Source organism: Phacochoerus africanus, chromosome 7 (assembly GCF_016906955.1).
Source record: "Phacochoerus africanus isolate WHEZ1 chromosome 7, ROS_Pafr_v1, whole genome shotgun sequence".
Taxonomy (NCBI): Eukaryota; Metazoa; Chordata; class Mammalia; order Artiodactyla; family Suidae; genus Phacochoerus; species Phacochoerus africanus.
In genome coordinates, this window is record NC_062550.1 from 52,299,852 (window position 1) to 52,324,796 (window position 24,945).

At 35.7% G+C, this 24,945-nt stretch overlaps 3 protein-coding genes across 11 annotated transcripts in view; 2 read left to right on the forward strand and 1 right to left on the reverse strand.

Moving 5' to 3' along the window:
* KRAS (KRAS proto-oncogene, GTPase) overlaps positions 1-13,424 on the forward strand; it is a 40,375-nt gene extending 26,951 nt beyond the window's left edge. For 3 of the 5 annotated variants that reach the window (XM_047787360.1, XM_047787363.1, XM_047787361.1), the window contains exon 5: positions 4,179-5,541. In XM_047787360.1, coding sequence (XP_047643316.1) covers positions 4,179-4,298 — 120 coding nt within the window. In that variant the 3' untranslated portion in view covers positions 4,299-5,541. Of the gene's footprint in view, positions 1-4,178; positions 5,542-8,975 lie in introns of those variants that run through there. The other 2 variants (XM_047787364.1, XM_047787362.1) reach the window with 2 other exon arrangements.
* A 231-nt stretch (positions 13,425-13,655) lies between these two features.
* ETFRF1 (electron transfer flavoprotein regulatory factor 1) lies at positions 13,656-19,604 on the reverse strand. 2 transcript variants are annotated; one of them, XM_047787366.1, is made up of 3 exons: positions 19,533-19,604; positions 14,688-14,770; positions 13,656-14,611 (listed from the first exon to the last, which is right to left on the reverse strand). In XM_047787366.1, exons 2-3 carry the CDS (start codon positions 14,736-14,738, stop codon positions 14,390-14,392), a joined length of 273 nt encoding a protein of 90 aa, XP_047643322.1. In that variant the 5' UTR covers positions 14,739-14,770; positions 19,533-19,604; the 3' UTR covers positions 13,656-14,389. The 2 variants fall into 2 exon arrangements, with proteins under 2 accessions (XP_047643322.1, XP_047643321.1); XM_047787365.1 differs by having other exon boundaries at positions 19,474-19,598.
* A 117-nt stretch (positions 19,605-19,721) lies between these two features.
* DNAI7 (dynein axonemal intermediate chain 7) overlaps positions 19,722-24,945 on the forward strand; it is an 89,650-nt gene continuing 84,426 nt past the window's right edge. Inside the window, exons 1-2 of one of the 4 annotated variants that reach the window (XR_007135863.1) lie at positions 19,722-19,827; positions 22,967-22,984. Coding sequence is in view for 2 of the 4 variants with exons in the window: in XM_047787372.1 (XP_047643328.1) it covers positions 19,825-19,827; positions 22,967-22,984 (21 nt within the window). In the remaining 2 variants the exon portion in view is untranslated. Of the gene's footprint in view, positions 19,828-22,966; positions 22,985-24,945 lie in introns of those variants that run through there. The other 3 variants (XM_047787372.1, XM_047787373.1, XM_047787375.1) reach the window with 3 other exon arrangements.

A 24,945-nucleotide genomic window follows, 5' to 3' on the forward strand; every position in this document is an offset into this window, starting at 1 on the left:
TCTGGAGGTCTCAATTTGAAAAGAATGTGAAAATTTGTTTTATTGAAGTTCATAAACTGTTGAATGATTAGTTTTCTGGGGGGTTGTTAATTTCAAGATACTTAAAATTAGCTGTTAGAAGACCTCCATTAGGAATTACCCTTGTGGCTCAGTGGTAATAAATCCAACCAGTATTCGTGAGGATGTGGGTTCAATCCCTTGCCTCGCTCAGTGAGTTAACGATCCGTTGTTGCCTTGAGCCATGGTGTAGGTTGCAGATGTGGCTCAGATTGAGTGTTGTGGTGGTTGTGGGGTAGGCCTGCAGCTACAGCTCTGAGTCTACCCCTAGCCTGGGACCTTGCATATGCCACAGGTGTAGCCCCAAAAACCAAAAAAAAAAAAAACCAACAACAAAAAAACCTCTATTAAAGAGAGCTTATCAATGTGTTTTGATAAAGCAAGCCAAACAAAAAGCTTCCTTATGTGCCATATTTCTCTATTTAATAGTAGTTGCGTTTGTGTACATAAGATCAATATTTTGAACTTTGCTTTTTTATGAGTTTAACTTAGAACAATTACTGAGCACCTGCTGTGCACCATAGCCTCCCAAGTAGTGGTACTGCTACATTTCAGTAATTCCTGAGCTGGACTGTCACTTGGCAAGGTTTCTTTCAAATTTAGGGATACAGAGTTGCTTTTAAGCATACATCTCATTCCTCCCACTCCTGCAAGAAGACTAGTGTTCCTGCATCTGCCTATAGTTAGGGTATTTGAAGTGTTATTTCCTTGAAGGAGTTTTTGCAGATAATAAGCCATTCAACTAGAACAAATGCTTGTTTAAAATTAAATCACTTAGTGAAAACATTATAGGGACCAGGATGTAGAATGATGTTATTTGTTAACAGTTCTCTCTTCCGTGTTGCAAGTGCTCTATTTCCATAGTCTCATAGTATGTTTTCAGATAATGGCTGAGCTGAAAATATTGTCAAATCTCTTGATTAAAAAAAAAAACAAAACAAATATATCTTTTAAAACTTCTTTTAAATTTTACATATGTAAACATTTGCACTTTTCCCACATGCACTTTTGTTTTGGTTGTTCTTAAACTTTAATGTGACATCTGAAAATAGGTATATGTGGCAACAAGCCATATTCTCAAGAATAAATCATTGCGTGCCAGTTAAGACCTTAGCAACTAGCCACAGTTAGGTGCTGAACATCTGTTTTGGCCGGACTTAATCTTTTAAAATTACCTACTAATTTTGGAATATGAACCCAGTGTCCTGTGCCAGTGGTTTAAGGATCAATAATCTCTTAATGTCAGCATGACTTTAAAGCATATTATTAAGAAATAAGTAATTAAAGTCTTGAGAAAATATAGTAAATACCTGATTCTTTAAATCTAATTTAAATTTCCTATTAGTAAAAATAAGAAATGAAAAAAATCACTCTTGAAACACTATTTCTCAGTGCTAATTATCTTAGCCTCTAAGGTCCTAATACTGATCTTGGTGGTGGGCAGTAATCTCTTCTTTTTAATTATTGGCTTCCAATTCTCTCTCTGCATTGCTGGAAACTGTAATCATCGATTCTGCTGTTGGTGATGGGGATGTGCATACTTAAAAGTAGACACATTCAAACTAATTCTAGAAATAAGTCATAATCAAAATTTGATTCTGCTAAATTAGTAGAGGAGCAAAACTTTGTTTCTCCCCCTTCCCCATCATACTGTTTCAGTACTTCGACACTGACCTTGTAACTTTTTTTAGGCAGGAAGAAAAGTTTATATTCTTAAAAAATATGAGCTTTACCTGGTTTGTTTATTTATATGTATGTATATATATTTCTTGCAATGATTTTCAAATTCAGAATTTGTGAAAATATTTTAAATGCCAGCTCATGCTTTTTATTTTACATGCTTTACTAGAGTTATTTTAATGCCTTAAATTATATATCTAATTTAGTAATGATAATTTTTAATATGTAATTTTTAAGTACTTACAAATAAAAACAGACCCTCTCCTCTTGAGGATTAATGATAAATATAAAATATTAAAAATTTGATATATGGATACAAGTGGCTATCCAATTTAAAGTACCAACGTATATAATGACTTCAAAAAGTAGTTTGAGGAGTTCCCGTCGTGGCCCAGTGGTTAACGAATCCGACTAGGAACCATGAGGTTGCGGGTTCGGTCCCTGCCCTTGCTCAGTGGGTTAACGATCCGGCGTTGCCGTGAGTGTGGTGTAGGTTGCAGACGCGGCTCGGATCCCGCGTTGCTGTGGCTCTGGCGTAGGCAGGCCGGTGGCTACAGCTCCGATTCAACCCCTAGCCTGGGAACCTCCATATGCCGAGGGAGCGGCCCAAGAAATAGCAACAACAACAAAAAGACAAAAGACAAAAAAAAAGTAGTTTGAAATTTTTATTTTGTAGTTGGCTTAGCTAGCTAGTTAAATTGATTAATTGATTTCATTAAAAATGAGATATACAATTTTCTTTGAGTATAATGAGTTTTGTACTAGATAGTTGAATAGAAATATATCACAAGATGATATAAATAACTTAGGTACATTTTATCAATGTATTTAAATCCCTACTTTCTTTTCAAATTTAATTTTTATTTTATATTGGAGTATAGCTATTTACAATATGGTGTTAGTTTCAGATGTACAGCAGAGTACATCTACTTCTTAACAAAACTTACTTTATGAATTTTAAAGTTTTCCACTAAAGGTAGATTGAGGAGTTCCACTGAATCAGTTCTTTATGTATTCTTAAGATTAAAAAAAAAATTACCCTAAAGAATTGAGGTGCCCTTTTTTTGGTAACTTAAAGCAGTGGATATGCAGTGATTTCTGCATGTAAAATTTAAGCCTTAGCTATTGGTTTACTTAAAAGCTAATATTTAAATGGCTGATTCCCTTGTGCCTGATTGAATTTTAAACAATAGCTCATACTTCTGATACATATTAGCTTTATAGGTACTGGGTCCAGTTTGTCACATTTGGTTCATAGACTGATGTTACCAACCCCAGAGAATTAAAATATCCCAATCCTCATAGTGAGTAATTCATTCTTAAAAGAACAGATTAAGCTTAAAATATACCACTAACATATTTTCCCAAACACATCTTTTTTTTAGAAGAATGAACACTCATATCTTTTAATTTATACCACATGTAGATTAGTATTTGTGTGCATTTCTCTTATAATATTTAAGCTTTTTGCTTTGGTGGTAATGTTTTTCTGGACAAACTAGCAGTACATCTAAACATGTTGTCCTTTTGGCTACTGTGTAATTTTCTAGACTAGGAAAGACATTAAAAAACAGTGATCTCCATATGGCCATACATGATTGTGTTTGTTGTCATAGCTTTCTTACTATAGCCTGAAACAGGAGAAGCCCCTTTTGCCCCTTTAAAATAGACAGTTTGAAGCCAGTATAGTTGGATATTGTTCTAAAAATTATTTTAAAGACTTGTAATAAGGACAAAATGCATTGCTGCTATTTTGTGTTTTTTTAAAAAATTCAAAATATTTTCATTTAGCCCTCATTTATTAGCATTTTTATTTAAATAATAGTCTCCACCCACAAAAGTCCCAGTCTCAGTTCCAGTTTGGGGCCCTAGAAATTGACTGGACAGTAGTAATTAAAGATAAAACTCAAGATTCCAGTCTTTTGACCCAACTATATTTTGAGGTGGTGTGTGTATTTGTGTTTAAACAAAGGTTAAATATCCCTTTTGTATACATTTTTCTCCTCACTCCCCACTTAGAGCAGGGGTGAGGATCAGTGATACATAAATCCCTTGTTTTCCCTAAGTCAAAGATATGATTTAAATCTTAACTTCATTTAAGGCTTTGATTAATTCCATGACAGGCAAACTAAATGATCACATTAATCAATACCCAGGTACTAATAATACATGTACTTTAAGTTTTTCATAATTTCTCCTAATTCCTATAAATTAAAAAAAATCCTAATCCCATTATAAGACAAAACTGACTTTAAAGAACAAACCAGGATTTAAGCCCATATTTTAAAATTGAATCCCCAGTTTTATTCAAATAATCGATGTCTGTTTAAAAAAAATTCTCAAGTAAAGCTCATGATTTCAAACTTCTTGCACACGGCTATCCCAATAAATTACTATTACCAATGAAACAGACTTTAAAGAAGTTGTGTTTTACAATGCAGAGAGTGGAGGATGCTTTTTATACATTGGTGAGAGAGATCCGACAATACAGATTGAAAAAAATCAGCAAAGAAGAAAAGACTCCTGGCTGTGTGAAAATTAAAAAATGCATTATAATGTAATCTGGTAAGTTCAGCATATTAATTCTGGCAGAAAGAGGTTATCTTTTAAAGGTAACAAAGTAGCAACCACTTTAGAACTATGTAGGTGTGGGATTCTAATTTGAAATATTAAAAAATAAACTGGTAGTCGTACAGTTAATAACATTTATTTTTAATCTAATGGATGTTAATTATCATTGAGGCAGTTTTGACGGCTATAGACTACTCTACATTTGTCATAGGGTCTAGAGAGAAAAAATTTGAGGAACCATATAGAGGCGTAAGTTGAATGGCGCAGAAGGTGGGAAAGGGTCACTCTTGCAGTGTATTTTTTTTCTTTTGGACATTCCATAAGCAAATACTTGTTCTCTCTGTGCTCTCTTAACTCAGTGGCATCAACATCACTTTTATCCAAGTGAGAAACCTGGAAGTCTTGGGATAACTTCTCAATCTCTCTAATTCACCCCTCTTTGGAGGCAACCACAAATTCCTATTACGATGTTACACTCTCTTACCTCATCAATTACTTCAGGCCCCTATCATTTCTTGCTGGGACTTCTGCAACCTTTAACTTGGTTTACTTTTTGCTGCCTTCATTCACAGTGCAATGTGAAAGAACATACTTAAATGTCATTTCCTTATCTTTAAATCTAGTCACTAACTTCTCCTTACCTATAGAGAAAAAAATCTCATTGCATATATGTGACTCTTAACACCTTCCTACCCCTCTGACCTTTGCCCTTATCTCTAAAAACTCCCTGCCTGAAATTTGTTTGTCCTTATGTAAATCAATTCTTACCTTCCCTTGAATCTTGGCTCTTGGTCTTGTTTGGAGTGCCACTGTGCCATTGTGCTTATCACCTAGTCTTAATCTCCTATTCTCTAAGAATCTTTCTTTAATCCCTTAGACTGGGCATAATGCCCTTCTGTATATTCCCAGTATATTGTTCTTAACTGTTACATGCTTACCATGTTAAAATGAAATAACTTCCTTTATATTTGATTCCTATACAGTAAGAATCTTAGAGAGCCAGGATCATATATTTTTAATCTTTGCATGTCCATGGCTTAACCAGGTTCCTGTCTCACAGTAGCTGCCCAGTTGGATTTATTGACTGGAATTTCTGTATTTCCTTTCTACACCAGCTCATATTCAATTTGGTCTTGCTCAGAAAGCATTTTACTCAATAGATGCCATAAAGTTCATGCCAAAGCCTAAGATTTTGATATGTATTATTTGTAATATATAATGTTCTATGAGAACATAAACTTCTAGGATATTCTTTACTATGCTGATTATGCTAAAGTTGGAATTATTATTATATGAATTTAAGTTCTGAAATAATTTATCTCCCCAAAATGTAAACATACATCTGAATAGTACATTAAATTCCAAAAGATAATACATGGTATACCAATGAACTAAAACTCAGAGGAAGAAACAAAATATGACTGGCATTAATTTTTTTTGAGGTTTATGAACTCAGTATTTTTTGATTACCATTGTGTAAAGCAATATTTACAAGTTGTGATAAAACTTAACATCACATCGAGGCGCAGCAGTTAATCCGACTAATATCCATGAGGACATGGGTTCAATCCCCGGCTTTGCTGTGAGCTGAGGTATAAATCACAGACATGGCTTGGATTCCGCGTTGCTGTAGCTGTGGGGTAGGCTGGCAGCTATAGCTCCCATTGGACCCCTATTCTGGAAACCTCCATATGCCATGGGTACAGCCCTAAAAAGACAAAAGACAAAACAAAAAACAAAAAGATTTAACATCTCCTGCTACTGGAAGCGTAAAATTTTTTTAAACAACAGTAGTCATAACCAGATTTAAGTGATACTTTTTTTCTCTTCCTATTGTCTTACTATTTGATCATTTTGAATGTAGAACCATTTAAAGTCAGTTTTATGCTTTAATTTTTATTTAAAATGATGAAAGCATACACTTTTTTTTTGTCTTTTTTTGTTGTTGTTGTTGTTATTATTGTTGTTGTTGTTGCTATTTCTTGGGCCGCTCCCTCGGCATATGGAGGTTCCCAGGCTAGGGGTCAAATCGGAGCTGTAGCCACCGGCCTGCCTACGCCAGAGCCACAGCAACGCGGGATCCGAGCCGCGTCTGCAATCTCCACCACAGCTCATGGCAACGCCGGATCGTTAACCCACTGAGCAAGGGCAGGGACCGAACCTGCAACCTCATGGTTCCTAGTCGGATTTGTTAACCACTGGGCCACGAGGGAACTCCCATGTACTTTTCTAAAACAAATTTGTGCAAACTATTTTCAGTGACTGTATTCTCAATGTCAGATTGTTGGGCATGATGAATCATTTTTTCAGTGGTCGTGGATAGCATATATATAAAGAGAAAAGTGTACTTGGTAATACTTAACATTGTTAACAAAAATATTTTTATGAAATTAATTTGACAATGATATATATATATACAAATTAGTATTTCTTTGTCCTAAAATAATGGGTTTCCTATTTGTCTTTTTATATGTGTGTATGAGAATGATTAGTTCCCACGTGAAAAAAGGCATTCACTGCCCTGTTTTAATTAATTTTGACATTTTCCTAATCATTACAATTAATTTTAATAAGATGATATAGAAAAGAGTTCAGTGCAATATAAACAAAGTATTTTGTCAGAATCTTAGAAGAAGGGGATGTTATTAAATTCTGTCTTCATTATCTCCTAAATGGTTTTCACCTTAGGATGTGTCTTCTCTTTATCCATCTCATGGTTTTTCATTTTATCTGCTTTACCATTTTAGTATCATTGACATGCTTCTTCATTATAAAAGCAGTCGAAATGGAGTAGCCTACGTAAGCATGTGTGATCAAAGGGAATTTGTGAAGGGTAGGGGAATTGGAGTAGATTCTCTTGTAAGATTCCATCCCATTCTGAGAGTTATGATTATAAATTAATCAAAGTTTGGTGAGTTACAAAATTATTATTTAATATATCATTGGAAGTTTTTTGTTCTTTATCTGTTAAGAAGGTTAGTATGAAGGTTTATATATATATTAAGCCTTAATTGTATTGCTGATAGACTGTCTTACACTTTTCCTCTCTCATTTGCGTGAAACAGAAGCATATGTTATACCAATAATATCAGAAAGTGGGAACATCAGTGAGTGCAGTTTGGGGGCTTTACTGGGGACTTTTAGCCACTAGCATTTAGACTAGTAATGCTAGTTTTTATCCTACTACTGCTGTTGTTTAAATGTTAGCAAGCTTCTCATTCCCACTGTTTAACTCTTTTAAAATATTGGCCATACTTTTCTAAATTTTAGATCTGTTGTGAAAATAACTTAAATTGCTTGAATGAAAATGGCCTGAATTAATTTTGCTACTATTGTGAAATATTAATTATAGAAGATCTTAGTACAGTGAAGGAGAAATCATATTGCTGTTGAATTTTCAAATTTTAAACTACCCTCAAGATAATATAACAAGTGTGGTTATATTAATATTTAACAGAGGTTAAAAAATGGATAAAAACCCAGTTTTCATTGTTCTTAAAGTGGCTTGATTTATACAACTTTGTTGTGTATTATTTCTAAGACTCCCTCTAGTGTCTGGGTTTGAAAACATTAGGTTGACAGGCTTCTTTTGATAGTACCACTCAGTTGAACGGATTTTAAAATACACAGATGATCGTATTTTTTCTTTAATTTTTTACTTTTATATTTAATTTGCTTTTTAATAGAGATATGACAAGAATTGACTTCTGTATAGATCTTGTGTAATTCAGTATTTCAGGGTTAAAATCTTATGTCCTGCTGCCATTTTCAGAGTGCCAATTTTCATGTTCTGTTTGAATGATTAGGTTGAAAATTATTCTGACTTGAAATCACTTTCAGCTTTTATTGACTTGGTTACTTTGCTTTGATCACAAATAGATGTAGGCTAAAATGACCAAGTAGAAATTTCTCTGAAGAGACAGTGTTTTGGCTTTATATGGCAAACTTTAAACAGAAACTAAAAACCAGTATATTTAAAATATCTTCTCCAAATCAGCAGACTACAGCACCATTTAAATGATTTAGCTTATTTATGCACAAATCGAGGTATTACGTTCTTCAAAGTAGTGTGCCTTGTGTTGTGGTCACTTTCAGTTTCCTTCTCATAAGTATATGAATTGAAACTAATGCCTTAATATTATTTGAAAACTGAAAGTATATTCTGCTACTGTTTACTTCTTGGTAGTTATTTAAATCTAATGGATTTAAGTGTTAAACCAAGAACTCAAATATCACAGTGAAAACAGTATATACTGCATGGCTTCTATCAGATGTCTAAAAACTCAGGGATGATTAAGTATAAATACATATTCACGCATATACACAAATACATTTGAATTTTGGTGATGAGGTGTGCCAGTATGGAAAGATCAGTACAAATTAAATTCTGGGAAAAGGCCATGTGTTAAGCATATGTAAGATTCTCTGCTATTAATTTTCAGTGCCTTTTGTGAAAATCAGTGTTCCCATTTATGTTAACAAAATACCCACGAAGACATTTAAGAATCCTAAAAGTCTGATGTATATTTAGTTGCCTGAAGAGATATATTAGGTATCCTTATTCTTTTCAAGTATTAACGTTTCTATTAGTAATATATCCTTTCTGTTATCTGTATACCTCAAACTATCACATACATGCACATTTTAATACTTGTTTTGTGTTTCAGGGTGTTGACGATGCCTTCTATACATTAGTTCGAGAAATTCGAAAACATAAAGAAAAGATGAGCAAAGATGGTAAAAAGAAGAAAAAGAAGTCAAAGACAAAGTGTATAATTATGTAAATACAATTTGTACTTTTTTCTTAAGGCATACTTAAGTAAAAGTGGTAATTTTTGTACATTACACTAAATTATTAGCATTTGTTTTAGCATTACCTAATTTTCTTTCTGCTCCATCCATACTGTTAGCTTTTATCTTGAATGCTTATTTTAAAATGACAGTGGAAACTTTTTTTCCTCTAAGTGCCAGTATTCCCTGAGTTTTGGTTTTTGAACTAGCAATGCCTGTGAAAAAGAAACTGAACACCTGAGATTTCTGTCTTGGGGTTTTTGGTGCATGCAGTCAATTACTTCCTATTTTTCTTACCAATTGTGGACTTTAGTGTGAAACAAATTAATGAACCTTTCAAATCATCCCTAGTCTATGTTTTATCTGGTCACATACATGGGTCAATTACTAATTATAACTTCACTTGGAATTTCAAGATTGGTTTTATTGAAACATTGAGGGAACACGAATTTATGGACTTCCTATAGATTCATCTTGTATGCATCATGTCCTGTAGTTTCAGTTACCCTTGTATGAATGTAAGGTTACACTGTTCACAAAGGTTTTCTTCTTTCCACTGCTATTTGTCATGGTCATGTTTCCAAAAATATTATATTTTTTCTATAAAAAGGGAAAAAATGGAAAAAAATACAAGGCAATGGAAAATACTAAAAGGCCATTTACTTTCTGCATTAGATAAATTCCTATAATACTCTGAATAGCTTCTCCTGTTAAGTAAGACCCAGTATGTAATGAGGATTATAATAACCATTTTGGGGCTATATTTACATGCTACTAAATTTTTGTAATGATTGAAAAAAATTTAACATGTATAAAAAATTTTCATAGGAATTAAATATAGTCTCCCTGTGTCAGAATGCTTTCTTAGCATAACTTTAAATCTTTTCTTGAACTTCAGTCTTTGAAAGTAGTTTTAATTCTACTGATAGTGACGTTAAAGATTATTTGGGCCAGTTAGCTTAGTAGGTTACAAAGGCCAGGCTTTGTGTGAACCTTTGAGCGCCACTGAGAGCTTCACAGGTGGACTGCATTCCTGTGATCCTCCAGTGTTGTTATGCCTGGGCTGGTCAGGAATGGCGACTAGGAGAGAGTTTGGTTAGCTCAGCAAGGTACATTGTCACCATGTGGTAGTCCTACTCAGGAACATCACTTTTGTTGAAATTAAAAAAAAAAAAAAAAAAAGAACTTAAAAAAAACATTATTTTTAATGAGATTTTAGGGTGGGGTAGCAAGATTTTAATTTTTTTTAAATGAAATGAAAAAGTTTCAAAATCTTGAGTATTGGCTAGTTCTCTTAACACTGGCTGAAGTAACATTTCATAAACACTTTACAAGTCTGGTCCATATTTAAGAATACCTGATGCTTATAAAATAGATAATAATTAATGGTAACAAAATGATTCTTTCAGTGCATTTAACATGTTAACTTATTTTAAAATATTTGAAGTGAGATGGTTGTGTTGAGGTGAAAATATCACTGGACAAGGAGGAAGGTGACTTAGATTCTAGTTTTGTGTCTTTTACAATTTGGGGCAAATCACTTACTCTCCATTTTTTCATGCTTAAAAGGCATCTCAAAGGCTGTATCTAGCATTACAACTATGTGATTTACATTTACTTTACATAAGGATATACCTATTTGTCAGTCTCAGCACAATCTGTAACTTTTCACCTGTGTTATCACCTTCAGTGCCAGCCTTAGGCAAAATTGTGCAAGAGGTGAAGTGTATTTTTGAATATTCATTCTCTGGTTTGAGGACTTCTTCCACATTAGTGTTGTCTTGCCTGCCTACCCTTCTACATACCCCATGACTAGATGCTTTTTCTTTTAATATTTCTGATTCCCCCAACCTCAAGATTTATTGCTGCTTTGGTTATCTCCATGAAGGCTTCCCATCAAGTCACATCGAATACCCTACATCTGACTTCCTCAGGCTCAACATAATCTCACAGATACTCTCATGGGATTTGACCTGATAGCTCATTTTTAGGTGGTGGCTGTAGCAATTTAACCTTGATCTTCTGAATGTCATCTCTTTGCTACCAGGACTATCAGTGACTAAGTGGGAATTTTCATATCTGCTGGGAGTAGACAGAACCCTGTCCGGTGGAAGAATTTAATAAAGAATATGCTGAAAGAATTCCTTACATAGTCTATAACTAGGACTAGTCCTGCTAATAGTGATACATTCCATTGTTTTAAAAACTAAAATCTTATAATGAAAGATACTTTAAAATTTAATTAATAAAGTTTAATCTTTTGGCAGAGTTCACTTATTCAACAAATATTTGAGTGCCTACTAGATGCCAGGCACTACGCAAGGCTCTGGGGATATTATAGTATCCCCAAGAAAGGGACATGATCCTTATCCTTAAGTAGTTCTTTGGTTCTAGAGTGGGCTATAACATCTTAGGCATTTGGCAGATGACCCAGATATAACATAATGCATATTGTGGTTTTGCAAAGAAGGGATCTGGTCTCTAAGGTTTCTTCCGGTTCTAAAATAATTGTTTTGCTCTGATTCTCATGTAACTGTTTAAAGAAGCTACATCTTTTTATTAAATCAGTTTACTTCATTGTTTTAAAGAAATAAATTTGATATATTTGGCATAATCATGTGATTCTATTGGGACAATTATAGTACAAATTAATTTGTATGTCAGATAATATTAAAATTCCCTTATGTGTAATATAGTCTCTTTGTATAAGTAATTAAAATAAACTTTAAAAATTAAATACTGAATTCTAAAATAGTTTATCTGGGTAAAAATAAACAGATGCCTGCACTAATTTCAGAAAAGGCAACTTCTCTGTAAAATCAGTATGATTTCTAAAATGCAGTACTAAACTACATGTTTATGGAACATTATCTAGGTAAGGTGTTAAGACTTACGTAGTACCTCCTCTTGTTTATACACAAGAGAAAGAAATGGCCATACTTCAGGAATTGCAGTGCGTAACTGAGGGGATTTTTAGGACTCCTGAATTTTTGATGTAGCCGGGCAATTTTTTTTATGGAAGTGGTTATTATCCTTTATTATGTGAATTTTGAATGGTTTAATAAAAGGTTTGTTTTTGTGGAGATTTTAAAAGGGGAGAGAGAATCCTAGAAATAACATAAATGTTACCAGATTATTACAGCCTTAATGATAAAAATCCTTGTCGAAGTTGAAAAATATTGCTAAATTACATAGTTTTAGACATGTTTGTGGAAGAATGTAGCAGAAGTATTTAGTATAATCTGAGTGAATATCTCCAATTAGGAATTCTAGGCTCCATTTAAACTGAGTCACACTGCATAGGAATTAGAACCAAATTTACAGGTTATCAAAATCTTGGCCACCATTGCACAATTTTGTCCTAAAATATATTGAAACTTTGTGAGGCATGTTAAGTTGCAGTTTGCACAAGTTCATCTCATTTGTATTCCAGTAATTTTTTTTTCTTCTACCCATGTTTTTCTAAATATATACACATTTAGGGGTTTTTTTGGTAGGCAGTAAAAACTGTCTGCCATTTCCATTTGTCAAAAAGTAATGATTTCTTGATGACTGATTATATATTAATTTTTAATAACCCATTAGTTACTTTAAAGCTCAATTTATATTTATTCACTTTGGTGTTAATATTGGGTAGCATGAAATCTGCATTGAGAAACTGAACAGCATACAACTTGGTAGCTGTAAATTCCTTCAGAAAATGAAATTTCTTTAAAGATACATTCACATCAGTTCTTAAAGAATAGTCGTAACTAGATTAATACTTGTTTTAGTTTAATAGTTTTAAGTGCCTGTTTGAGATGATAATAGGCAGTTTTAGATGAATTTAGGGAAAAGTTATTACCTGCAGAAATGTCACAGAAGGTCCCCTTCCCTATAGCGTTAAATGGGTTATGTAATGTTTTATCCAGAAGTTTCCAATTCCACTGTCTTGTGTTTTCATGTTGAAAATACTTTTGCATTTTTCCTTTGAGTGCCAATTTCTTACTAGTACTATTTCTTAATGTAACATGTTTACCTGGAATGTATTTTAACTATTTTTGTATAGTGTAAACTGAAACATGCACATTTTGTACATTGTGCTTTTTTTCCGTGGGACAAATGCAGTGTGATCCAGTTGTTTTCCATCATTTGGTTGCGCTGACCTAGGAATGTTGGTCATATCAAACATTAAAATTAAAAATGACCACTCTTTTAATTAAAATTAACTTTTAAATGTTTCTAGGAGTACGTGCTGTGAAGTGATCTGAAATTTGTAATATTTTTGTCATGAACTGTACTGCTCCTAATTATTGTAATGTAATAAAAAATAGTTATGGTGACTATGACAGTGTGTATTTCTTGATAGAGATTTGAAACATTTGCCCAACAATTGATAGGAGATAGCTTCTAAGCCACAGATGCTACAGTGTATTAGTGAATCTTTTTTGCAGTTTGTAAGTTAGATATATTCTTTATTTATGAAGGGTACTGTGAATATTATGTAAAGGTTTGAGTCTTTACTTGAAAAGATGTTAACTCAGAGGTGGATGCAAAACAAATCTGCCTTTATGACAAAAGAGTAACATTATTTTTATTGAAGAAGGTAAGTGATACACAACAGGGGTTTTTTTTTGTTTGTTTGTTTGTTTTTAAGGCCCTAAGGCAGCTAGTGACAAAATTAATGTAATAATGGAAATAATTAAATAAGTATATATGTAATGCCAATTGCTGGCAGGCTCTTTCAAGTTCAGGAGTAACCTTGCTCAATATTATTTCTAACTGCGCTTAAATCACTAACAGATGCTATTTCTTTTGCAATGAACCTTGAATATGTACTGTTTATGTACCAAGTGGGGTCAAAAATAAGGAACTCCTTCAAAAGTTCAGGGGAGTAAATTTGCAAGAAATGATTTTGCTTATTACTTAAATGTGCATTAAAAAGCATTCTCTTTTCAGGAAAATGTAGGAATGGGCTAAGGATAATTGGCAAAAATTTACAATTAAAAATTCAGTACATTATATGTCTATTCAAAATTGGGTGCTCATCAATTTTTAATGGGTAATTGGAAATAATACATAGTTAAATTGCTATTTTAGTATAAAAATTGAGCATAAAAGTTTCTGATAAAACTCTTAGTATGAATAGAAGTTGAAATTCATTTTAGTTCAGTAAGGCAGCTCACGTTTTTGTTTTTTTTTTTTTACCACAATGTATATTTCTTGACATTTTAAGTTAGAATTACTTTTGTAATATCTGGTACACATAAGCAGCTGGCACTGACTTTCATCCAAATTACAGTAATAGTGATCAGTTAGTTGTGTTGGTATCTGAATAATAGCGTTGTTTCATAGCCCTGTATTTCCTAAGGAAGTATAATGCTTCTAGTTCTTTCATTACAAATTTGCCCCGTGCAATAAGTTCTTTGATCTTCTCTGGGTCCTTCACATCTTTGTTTTTAAGGAAAACATTCTTCAGACGCCTTTTAAAATAGTCTGCTCCTTTTGGATAGTCTCGTCCAAGATACAGCAGCTTAAAAAAGAAAGATTATATATTTCTAAGCAATCTGTCATAAAACATTTATAAAATTGGCAACATAATTACTTACATTTTTATAAAGATTCAATACTTCTCCTCTTAAAGAATTGGCCATTTTCATTTATCATGGATCCACTTTTATATATAATATGCCTAAAGAAAAAGGAAAAATTTTTACAAATAACTGCATTGTAGTCTTAGAAAAGAATCAAAGAAGAAAGACTTAACACATTGGGAAAATGGTGCCCTTTTTTTTTTTTTTTAATTAAATAAATACTGAGCACTTTATGTTCCAGGCACTGAGATGTAGCTATGAACATGTCAGCTAAGATACTGCCCTCACAGAACTAACATCTCCTGAGGAGGACATAATAAGTAAACAAGATCATGATGAACTGTGCTAATTCCTATGAAGATATGGGATAATCAGAGAAAATGGATTGTCAAAGACAGATATGTAGGTGTACTTTTATACTAGAGTGGAATGAATTAGAACCAGATTTGAATCCCAGGTGCATAGTGTTACACAAGATACTTAACCTTTCTGAGCGTTAGCTTCTTTGTCAAAAGGAGAATTGTCTTTACTCTGCTCTCAAGGCAAGGCAAGAACTGTTGAAGGACATGGGGAAGAGGCCTGATCAAACCAAGAGTGCCATCCTAAGAAAGGTTAAAGAGCAGGAGAAACCAGGAGGTGTGAGGGTAAGCAGGTTCACAACTAATGGTAGATGGGCAATAAGATCAGTGGTGAAGAGGCCAAGCCAACAATCCATAATGGGTTATGTGAGGAGCAGGCAATATCTGGATAGATAAGCTTCTCTATGGGTACTTTGTTAGTGCTACTAGAGAGAGTCGGGTTTTTAAAGGCACCATGATGGCCTAAACATCGAAAATAATTCCAAATTAATTCCCATAACCCTTTAGTTCATGATAGGCCCCAAATAAATGTTAATCATTTATAACTTTCCTTAAAATTCTATAATGGCCATTTTTCCCCATTGATCTATGAAAACTTTTGTATGCTTTTACGTCTGTCATTAACATAGTTTTTATTTTAAAAGAATTTCATTCAACCTTGCAAAAAAGTTTCAAATTGGTACTAATAACATTTTCTTCCTGAACTATTTGAGAATAAGTTGCTAACATGATATCCAATCAGCCTGAATATTTTGCAGTGCCATCCAACAGAAATACATTCCATGCTACCCATGTAATTTTGTTTTTTGGTAGTCCATATTAAAAAATAAAACATGAAATTATTTTAATATATTTCAGTATCCGGAATATTTCAATGTGTTATGCTAGAAGTGCTATGGCTTAAGCACTTACCAATGGCTTAAGTTGCTACCATACTGGACAGTACAGCTTTAGAATGTATTTCCTATGAACAAGGACGTTTTTCTACAAAACAGTACAACTGTCAGAATCAGGAAATTAACGTTGCTCTATTATTACCATCAAATCCCCAAGTTTTGGCAGTTGTCTCAAAAATGCCCTTTATAGCAAAAGGATCCAATCCATGATCGCACACTGCATTTCATTTCCACATCTCTAGCCTTCTTCATTCTGAAAGAATTCCTTTGAATTTCCTTGATCTTCATGAACTTGACATTTATGAAGATCAAAGGCCATTTATTTTATAGAAATGTGTCTCATATTGATGTTAACTCATAGCTAGATTCAGCTTATGTAGTCTGGGCAAAATAGTACAGACATGATGTTTTGTTCCTATCATTGCATCCTATCAGGATTCAATTACAGTTTGTTCCATTATGGTTGCTGTTACTTTTGATCACTTGATTAAGGTGGTGTTTGTCAGGACTCTCCACTGTAAAGTTTACTTTTTTCCCTTTGAAGTTAGCATTCTGTGGGAGGTGTGTTGAGACATAAGTGTATGTAGTCCAAAAAAAAAACCTTTCATTTTGCAAAAACACGTTAAAAATATCAGGACTTACGGGGGTAAAATAGGTTTAGGGCATACCACTCAAACCCTATGCAATCATAAACAGAGCAGTAATTAAAAAAAAAAAAAAAAAACGGTACCTGGAGAGCTAATTTGGGCCACTCAGATTGCTCTCAAAATAGATGGAGAATAAAACCAAGAAGCTTAAAATGCTCTAAAATAATAGAGCAGCCTGTGAATGGGAGTCAAGGGCTAGACACCAGGAAGGAGGAATGAAGAGGCAGGAGGAAATTCATGGGGATGATGGATATCTTTATTATGATTGCTTGAGGGTTTCATAGGTGTGGGCATGTATCAAATTTATCAAATTGTATTTATACTTAGTAAGTGTAGTGATTGTATGTCAACTATACTTTAGTAAAACTTTAAAAAACAGTGTGGCTAGGCTAGCAAGATGCTAAGAGTAGGGCTGGGAGATACTGGGGTACACATGGAAGTAGATAATCTAAACCATGAGACTGTGGGTTAGTTAAGATAATTATAAATTAAATCCACATTAGATGTAATTTCAAATTGCAAATTATAGCCTGTCAAACTCCTGGCAAAGAGCATGGCTCTACTTAATTCATAATTTGTAATTTGTAAAAGCTTTTAGAGATGTGGATTAAATTGTCCTCTTTAGCTGTTTCCCTTTTTACAAATTAGGCCTAATAAAGGACCTTCCCAGCAAAAAAGTAGGTGCTGTGACTAAGGTAAATTTGTCCCACTCTTTGATATGTTAATTTATAGGAATTAAAGAAGCTTTTACTAGTGTATGCTGATTTCCAGGCAGTTAAGTTTATTTTAGCCTTTGGGAGAAATAGGTTTCCTAGAATTCAGAGTTAGTGAACAATTTTAATGAAGATGGGACCTGGGGCTGCTCCTTAACCCTGCATAAAGTCACCGAGGTTACTGTTCATTGTAAAGAGCCAATCGAATTAGGGACTGAGGGAGGTCCACCATTGCTCTGAGAACTTGGATGGGGTGGGTGTACAATCTACACTGATAGCTCTTTCCTAATGATTGTGGGCTAAGGATTTAAGACAACCAACTCCAGGTCTGGGTTAAATGGGAATTCTCATTTTACTAGGGGTTATGGTGCCAAAGCTGTTAACCACTCTTCTCCCTGAAGCTCAGACTTGACTCAAACAGATGAGCATATTTCCCTAAAGTAGTTAAGCCTAAAAATCTTAACACAAAAATTTATCCCAACACACTTGCCAGCACCAAAAGATACGTAATCCAAGAGGGAGGTGGCAAGAGATTTTTGCCTCCAAAAGCTGGTATACTTGCTTTGTCTAGGCCCACCTAGAAGCCCGATTATAGAAAGAAGTGAGTTGAACAGAGATGGCTATGTATGTTCAGAAGGGGTAAGTACTGCAAGCGTCTGAAGCTAAAAAAACAGGAAATAGACCTTCTTATGCAGCTTGTAAGAGTAGTAGAGAACTAAGCTCACTGGTATAATTTCATAGCATGGTGATTCCTGAGAACACAGTCCAATACGTTCTAACACATCCATAGCAAATCCTCCTCCCTGGGAGGGAAGTCGGTGGAAAGGGAACTTGAGCAAGGCTCTCCTGGAGGCCCACCATTTAAAAGTTTTTTGTGATTACAACACACCTCCTCCAACACCTCCTTACCCCCATTAGAGTTGACTGAGGTTTTGTATCATACACATTAGTAGCTGGGTTGAAATACGAAGAGAAAAACTTAGTTCCATTACCAAAAAGCCTCAGAACCCTGTGATGTCGACATCAAGATTTTCTTTTTTTTTTTTTTTAATTTAGGGCCGCACACAACAGGTTCCCAGGCTAGGGGTCCAATGGGAGTTGTAGCCGCTGGCCTATGCCACAGCAAGGCGGGATTCCAGCGCAGTCTGCGATCTATATATAACCACAGCTCACCACAAGGCCGGATCTTTAACCCGCCCACAGAGCCAGGCCGGGGATCTAAGCTGGGTCCTCTTGGATACTAGTCAGATTCGTTAACCAATGAGCCACAACTGGGAACTCCAACATTAAGATGTTTTTGCCACCAGGGATTTGGAGGTGAGATGTCATCACTATTACACAATCTGGGAAGCATGAACACTTTAACTCACAAAGACCAGCTCAGTCAGCAATACTTATTTATTAATAATTAATAAGTATAATAATATATTTCGTCAACAAAGGAAGGGATAGCCCTAATAAAATTAGAATTTAGAGATGAGACACGGCAATACTTTCAATGCACTAAAACAGCATTTAGGTCTAAAATCATAGACAATTCAGATAGGCTTTGGAAGCAGCTTAATTTCTTAATAACTTGATTTCTTCTAGTTTTTCTGTTGGTCTTTGCTGCCAAGAGTCTCTTCATGCGGCAGTAGACTGATAATCGAAGGGTTGTGCCACCGGTTTGTACAAATCTGTGACCTTGACCTTGGGCGCACATAACTGCGAGTCTTGCTGGTCTTAGAGAACTTCACTTGTAAGAAATACTTTTCCCAGAACCAGCTTTAAATCATTTCCAGCTCTTGCTCAGAGCTCCTCTTAGGGAAAAAACAAACTCCAAAACGGCATATACCTTACCCAGGAAGTAAACAGAACCATGTGCAGGGAAGAAAGAAGAATCCAAAGCTCATTAACTTCGAATTAACCAACACTCTGGAATTAACCAACACTCTGGGAGCCAATTTATCTACCTTCTTATCTAAACTATCAATAGAGCCCCGCCCCCGCAGGTCTAAGCGGTGGCGGCCCAGGCAGCTGACCCGTGTCAACCACTCGACCCAGCTGCGTATAGCTGGCAGCTCCCTTCCTTCTCAAAACACCCGTACAGAAAGATATGCCTCAGCTCCACGTAAACAGAGTGACTGTCAAAGTCAAAAGGCGCTCAGAAACCCTTTCCCACACCGGCTGTCTCGCCCAGAGCTTACTTCGCCTCCAGACCCCAGAATCCGGAAAACAGACTTAAACGCCCCTGCGCTGCACTCACACGCTTTCCGGCTCGTCACTGCCGTAAAACTCTCTGGCCGCTCTGACTCCTCTGGCCGCTCACGGGGGCGGGGCGTTGGGAAGATGGGGCAATCTGTGGGGGAAGGGGGCGGGACGCCGTCCGGAAGAACCCCAGCGCGACTGCGCGGCCCCAGACTAGAGGCTCCGCGCCCCTCCCCTGGGGCGCCAGGGGGCGGGGCTTGTCGTTCCGACAACCCAAGAACTCAGTCCACACCACTGTGAGCAGGAGCTCACACCACTTGGCAGGCTGCGGAGGTGGTGCTTTCCTCGGCATGGTGAGCAGAGAAAGTGGGGAACCGCGTGAAGGGGCGAGCGTGGATTCTCTTGCATCGTATTAAATGATGTAATAAGAGCCTATCATATTTTATTAGAGGGGAGCGAGTCGACTTAAGAGAGAGCTTATACTCTTGGTGGGAGTGGGCATTCCCCTGATTTGTGGCCTTCGCAGACAGGTGGGAGCCCAAACCAATTTCCGTAAACGGGGAATGGTCAGTGTGCCTAGGACACAAAGGTGAATATTCCATCCACTCCCTGGTATGGAAAACAGACTCAGCAAATTAATTACAATACAGTTTACTGTAATTATCAAAGTGACTACATTGGAGTAACACAAAGTTGGAAATGTTGAAATTGGGTCTGGAGAAGGGAGGGGAACATGAAAGGGAAGAGCAGTGCTTTTCAAGGAGTATTTTAAAGTATGATTGTGAGTTTTTCAGAAGTGATGAGAAGAAATAGGGTGAGGAGACCATTCATGTCAGGGAGAACAGGAAAGGGATTTTAAGCAGACTTAAAGCTACTGATAACTTGAGAGAACTGTAAGCACCTATTTATTATTTCCCAGCGGGTGCGTAAGTTTTTTTATTCTTAGATGTTTCTCAAAATGTGGTTTCTGGAAAATGTGCTTCTAATACACCTGGAATATCTATTAAAATGCAGATTACAGGAACAGACCAGACTCCAGATCTACAGTATTAGTTTCCTAGGGCTGCCAAGTAACAAAATATCACCAGCTAAGTGGCTTAAACAAGAGAAACTTAACGTTTCACAGTTCTAAAGTCTAGAAGTCCAAGATCAAGGTGCTCTCAGGGCTCTGCTCCCCCTGCAGGTGCTGAGGAGGGATCTGTTCAGATCCCTCTCCTACCTTCTGGTACTTCCTTGGCTTGTGGCAGCTTATTCCATTTTTCATTGGCATTCTCCCTGTATCTATGTGTCTGTGCCCAAATTTCCCCTTTTTGTGAAGACCTCAGTCATATTGGGTTAGAGATCCACCTCATCTTAATTACATCAGCAACAACCCTCTTTCCAAGTAAGGTAAAATTCAGAGATACTGGGATATGGGACTTGAATGTATGAATTTTAAAAGGTTGCAATTCAACCCATAACATGAACTGAATTATAATTGGGAGAGGGAAGTGAGTGTGTATACTTTTAGCCCAGGAATATGTATTTTTCACAAGCATCTCACATGATTCTTATGCCCTCTGAACTTTGAGAAATACTCCACTACATGATGCTCTTATGATTTGCAAGAGGGGTGAGGATAGGTACTTATCCCAAACCTGCATCACATTAAAAGCACTAGTGAAGATGACAATTTGCCCACCTTTAAAATGTCGCTACTTGGAAACAGGGGCAATGCTATTTACGTATTCTGCTGTTATAGCACTTATTTCAAGATGGAAGTATGTTAAGTATTGATAGCAAATATTATCATATTTAATAATAAAAATAAAACCCATTTGCAAAAATTAAAATGAGAGCCAAGACTCTATTCTTCTTATTTAAAGCATCTCTAGCATCTCAGAGTGCTTTGTGTGTAATTTGTTAATAAATATCTGCTGAACAAATTAAATATGTGCACTTTTCAAGAAGGTATAATCTACTGCTTTGTGTCATTTTTTTTTTTTTTTTGGTCTTTTTGCTATTTCTTGGGCCACTCCCGCGGCATATGGAGGTTCCCAGGCTAGGGGTCTAATCAGAGCTGTAGCCACCAGCCTACGCCAGAGCTACAGCAACGCCAGATCCGAGCCGCGTCTGCAACTTACACCACAGCTCATGGCAACGCCGGATCGTTAACCCACTGAGCAAGGGCAGGGACCGAACCCGCAACCTCATGATTCCTAGTCGGATTCGTTAACCACTGCACCACAACGGAAACTCCCTGTGTCAGTTTTAAAATCGAGTGGACACATGGACCAAATCAGGAAGTTACAAATAGTGTTGCTGAAAAAATACTTGTAATTATAAATATTTCCTGGAATACTGTACTTGACAAATTCCTAAAAAGCATAGATCTGCTTTAGGACACATTGCTGAATGGAATCATTTTGTCATAGTTTTGCCCGCTTTAAATTAGTTATTTCTTTGTATAAAATCAGCAGTCTAACTTAACAGAAAGATTATTTCTTTATTTTTTTCTTTTTAGGGCCACACCTCAGAATATGGAAGTTCCCAGGCTTGGGGTCAAATCAGAGCTGCAGGTGCTGGCCTATACCACAGCCATAGATAGCAACACTGGCTCTGAGCAACATCTGTGACCTATACCGTAGCTTTGTGGCCACACCAGATTCTTAACCCACTCAACAGGGCCAGGGATCAGTCCTGCATCCTCATGGATACTATTGTCAGGTCCTTAACCTGCTGAACCACAACAGGAACTCAGATTATTTCCTTATGAGATCATTCCCATACTTTCAAACTTGACCTTAATGCCTATACTTGGTCATTTCATTTTTTTTTTTTTGTCTTTTTGCCTTTTCTGGGGCCTCTCCCATGGAATATGGAGGTTCCCAGGCTAGGGGGTCTAATCAGAGCTGTAGCCGCCAGCCTACACCAGAGCCACAGCAAGGCAGGATCTGAGCCGCGTCTGCAACATACACCACAGCTCACAGCAATGCCAGATCCTTAACCCACTGAGCAAGGTCAGGGATTGAACCTGCAACCTCATGGTTCTTAGTAAGATTCGTTAACCACTGAGCCACGATAGGAACTCCATAGTCAGTCATTTCTTGTTCTTTAGAACCCTTTAAACTAGTGCCTTCTTGACTGCTACTCTGTTTTGTGATTGGACATTTCATTAAACATGGATCATTGATTGATTGTCATAAAAAAGGAATATTAAATTTACTTACAGAAGATGCTTCAGTGAGTAAACTATCTTAGTTTTTCCTAGACTTGTTTGTAGTTTTGTCTGAAATCTTTCTAAAAAAAACTTTTTACTTTGAGATAACTTTAGATTATCATACAGAAAACTATGATAATACAGAAAAGTTACAAAGAGGGTACAGAGGGTTCCCTTATACTCTTTACCTAGCTTCTTCTAATTTTAACATCTTATGTAATCATGATACTTTTGTTAAACATGTCTGAATTATTTTTTAAATTGATCAATTATTTTGTTTTTCCAACTTTTAGGCTCCCAAACCAAAAAAGGTAGGTAGATACTATTTTCTTAAAATAGTTTTATATGCAGTGACATTGTTTGTGACATTGTACAATTTTTAAACATTTTCTAGTTTTATTATGGTTTGTAGAGTATACTAAGCTTAGTTCTTATACATTAGCATTTGTACATACCTCAATTTTAACTCCTGACCTTTTATTGTAGTAATTTATCATTGTGAGCTGTTCAAGGTCAAGAGCATGTCATATTTATTTTTGTGTCCATGGCATTTAGCACAGTGTCTGGCACATAGAAATTCAATCAATATTTGTTGAACAAAAATGTGAAACCCTATTCATTCTTCCCCTACTGCAAAAACACTTGGGCCCCTGATTGCTAAGTGTTTATATAAATGTGTATTCAGTATTTATTTATAGTGAAACCTTTCTTCAAAAAAATACTGTTGAGAGGCTTCTTTGCTTTTCTCATTCATTTGAACCCACTACCAACTCGATACTCTTTTAGGGGCTCTGGATACATTCTTACGGGGAAGTGTTCTGCAACAGTCATTTGTATGTCAGTCTGCAAGAACTTAACTAATTTGTGTAAATACTCATATTCAGCTTAAAATTCTAAAATCTTAGAGGCATTCTTTTAAATCTGCACTCATTGTTCTAATGACTTTGTTACTTAATTGTGTATGTATGGATGCTAAATAAATAGTATTGGATTATTTATTTATTTATTTATTTATTTTTGCTTTTTAAGGGCTACACCCAAGGCATATGGAAGTTCCCAGGCTAGGGGTCGAATCAGAGCTGCAGCTGCTGGCCTACACCACAGCCACAGCCACAGCAACACCAGATCCTTAACCCACTGAGCAAGGCCAGGGATCAAACCTGCATCCTCGTGGATACTAGTCAGATTCGTTTCCGTTATGCCATAGCAGGAACTCCCCTTTTGGATTATTTTGTTCATAATGTTGTTGCTCTTAGTGAATGTGAGATTGGTCCTATGCAATTTGAAACCAAACGTAAGGAGGAAATTACTCTCTTTATAATTAGTTCTGTTCTTAAAGATTATGGTTTGGGGATGAGCTGAGTTTGTAAAGGGAATTCGTAGTATAGTTAGGAAAACATGGAAAGATGTATTTTATTCCTTCTGATTTCTTAAAGTTTTTAAAGGGAAAAAGTAATAAACATACATGGTACAAAATCGAAGTAACATAAAAATGTTAAAAGTTCCTCCTATCTAAGACTAAAAAGAACCAGTGCATATCTTTTCATACATTTTCTCATCATTAAAGACTATACACACACATCCCTTTTCTCCCCACATGTGCATTCAGCACCTTCTGTTTTCACTTGCTATTGGATTTTATTGATTCTAAGATACTCATCTTTTTACATTTTAACATGACTGCAATTGAGATATGTCTTCTGGTTAATAATGACTTAAAATCATGGAGTCCTGAATCGACGTCTTACAGAGAAGATGTTTTCTTCTGTCAGTCACTTGTGCTTAATACCAACCTGATAAAACTTTAAATTCTCTTCTTGAGAGTTTTTGGACCACACTGATGGTATGAGTCAGACTGCACATTCGCATGAACTGGCTTATTGTTTAAATTTTCAGATTTTTTTTTTTTTTTTGGCCTTTCTATTCATTTTCAGGATTGAGATATTCAAGTTTCCTCACATTTTTCTGTATCATGGGTGCATTTGTGCTTACCTCATATTCAGCTGTATACAGACATCTCCTTTTACACTCCCATCTTGGGCATTTCCTCTTTTGGTATAATAATTTAAAGGTAGTCTTCATCTGATAGCATCATAGATTCTACGGAGGAATATGTCTTGGGACCTTTCTTTTGTTTCAGCACATTAAGATTACACCACTTCTTTTCACAGCTGAATCACTTTCTATTGAAAGTGTGTCTATGATTTTTATTTCTTTTTTCATCTTTTTTTTTTTTAAGTGCCGCACCCAGGGTATATGGAGGTTCCCAGGC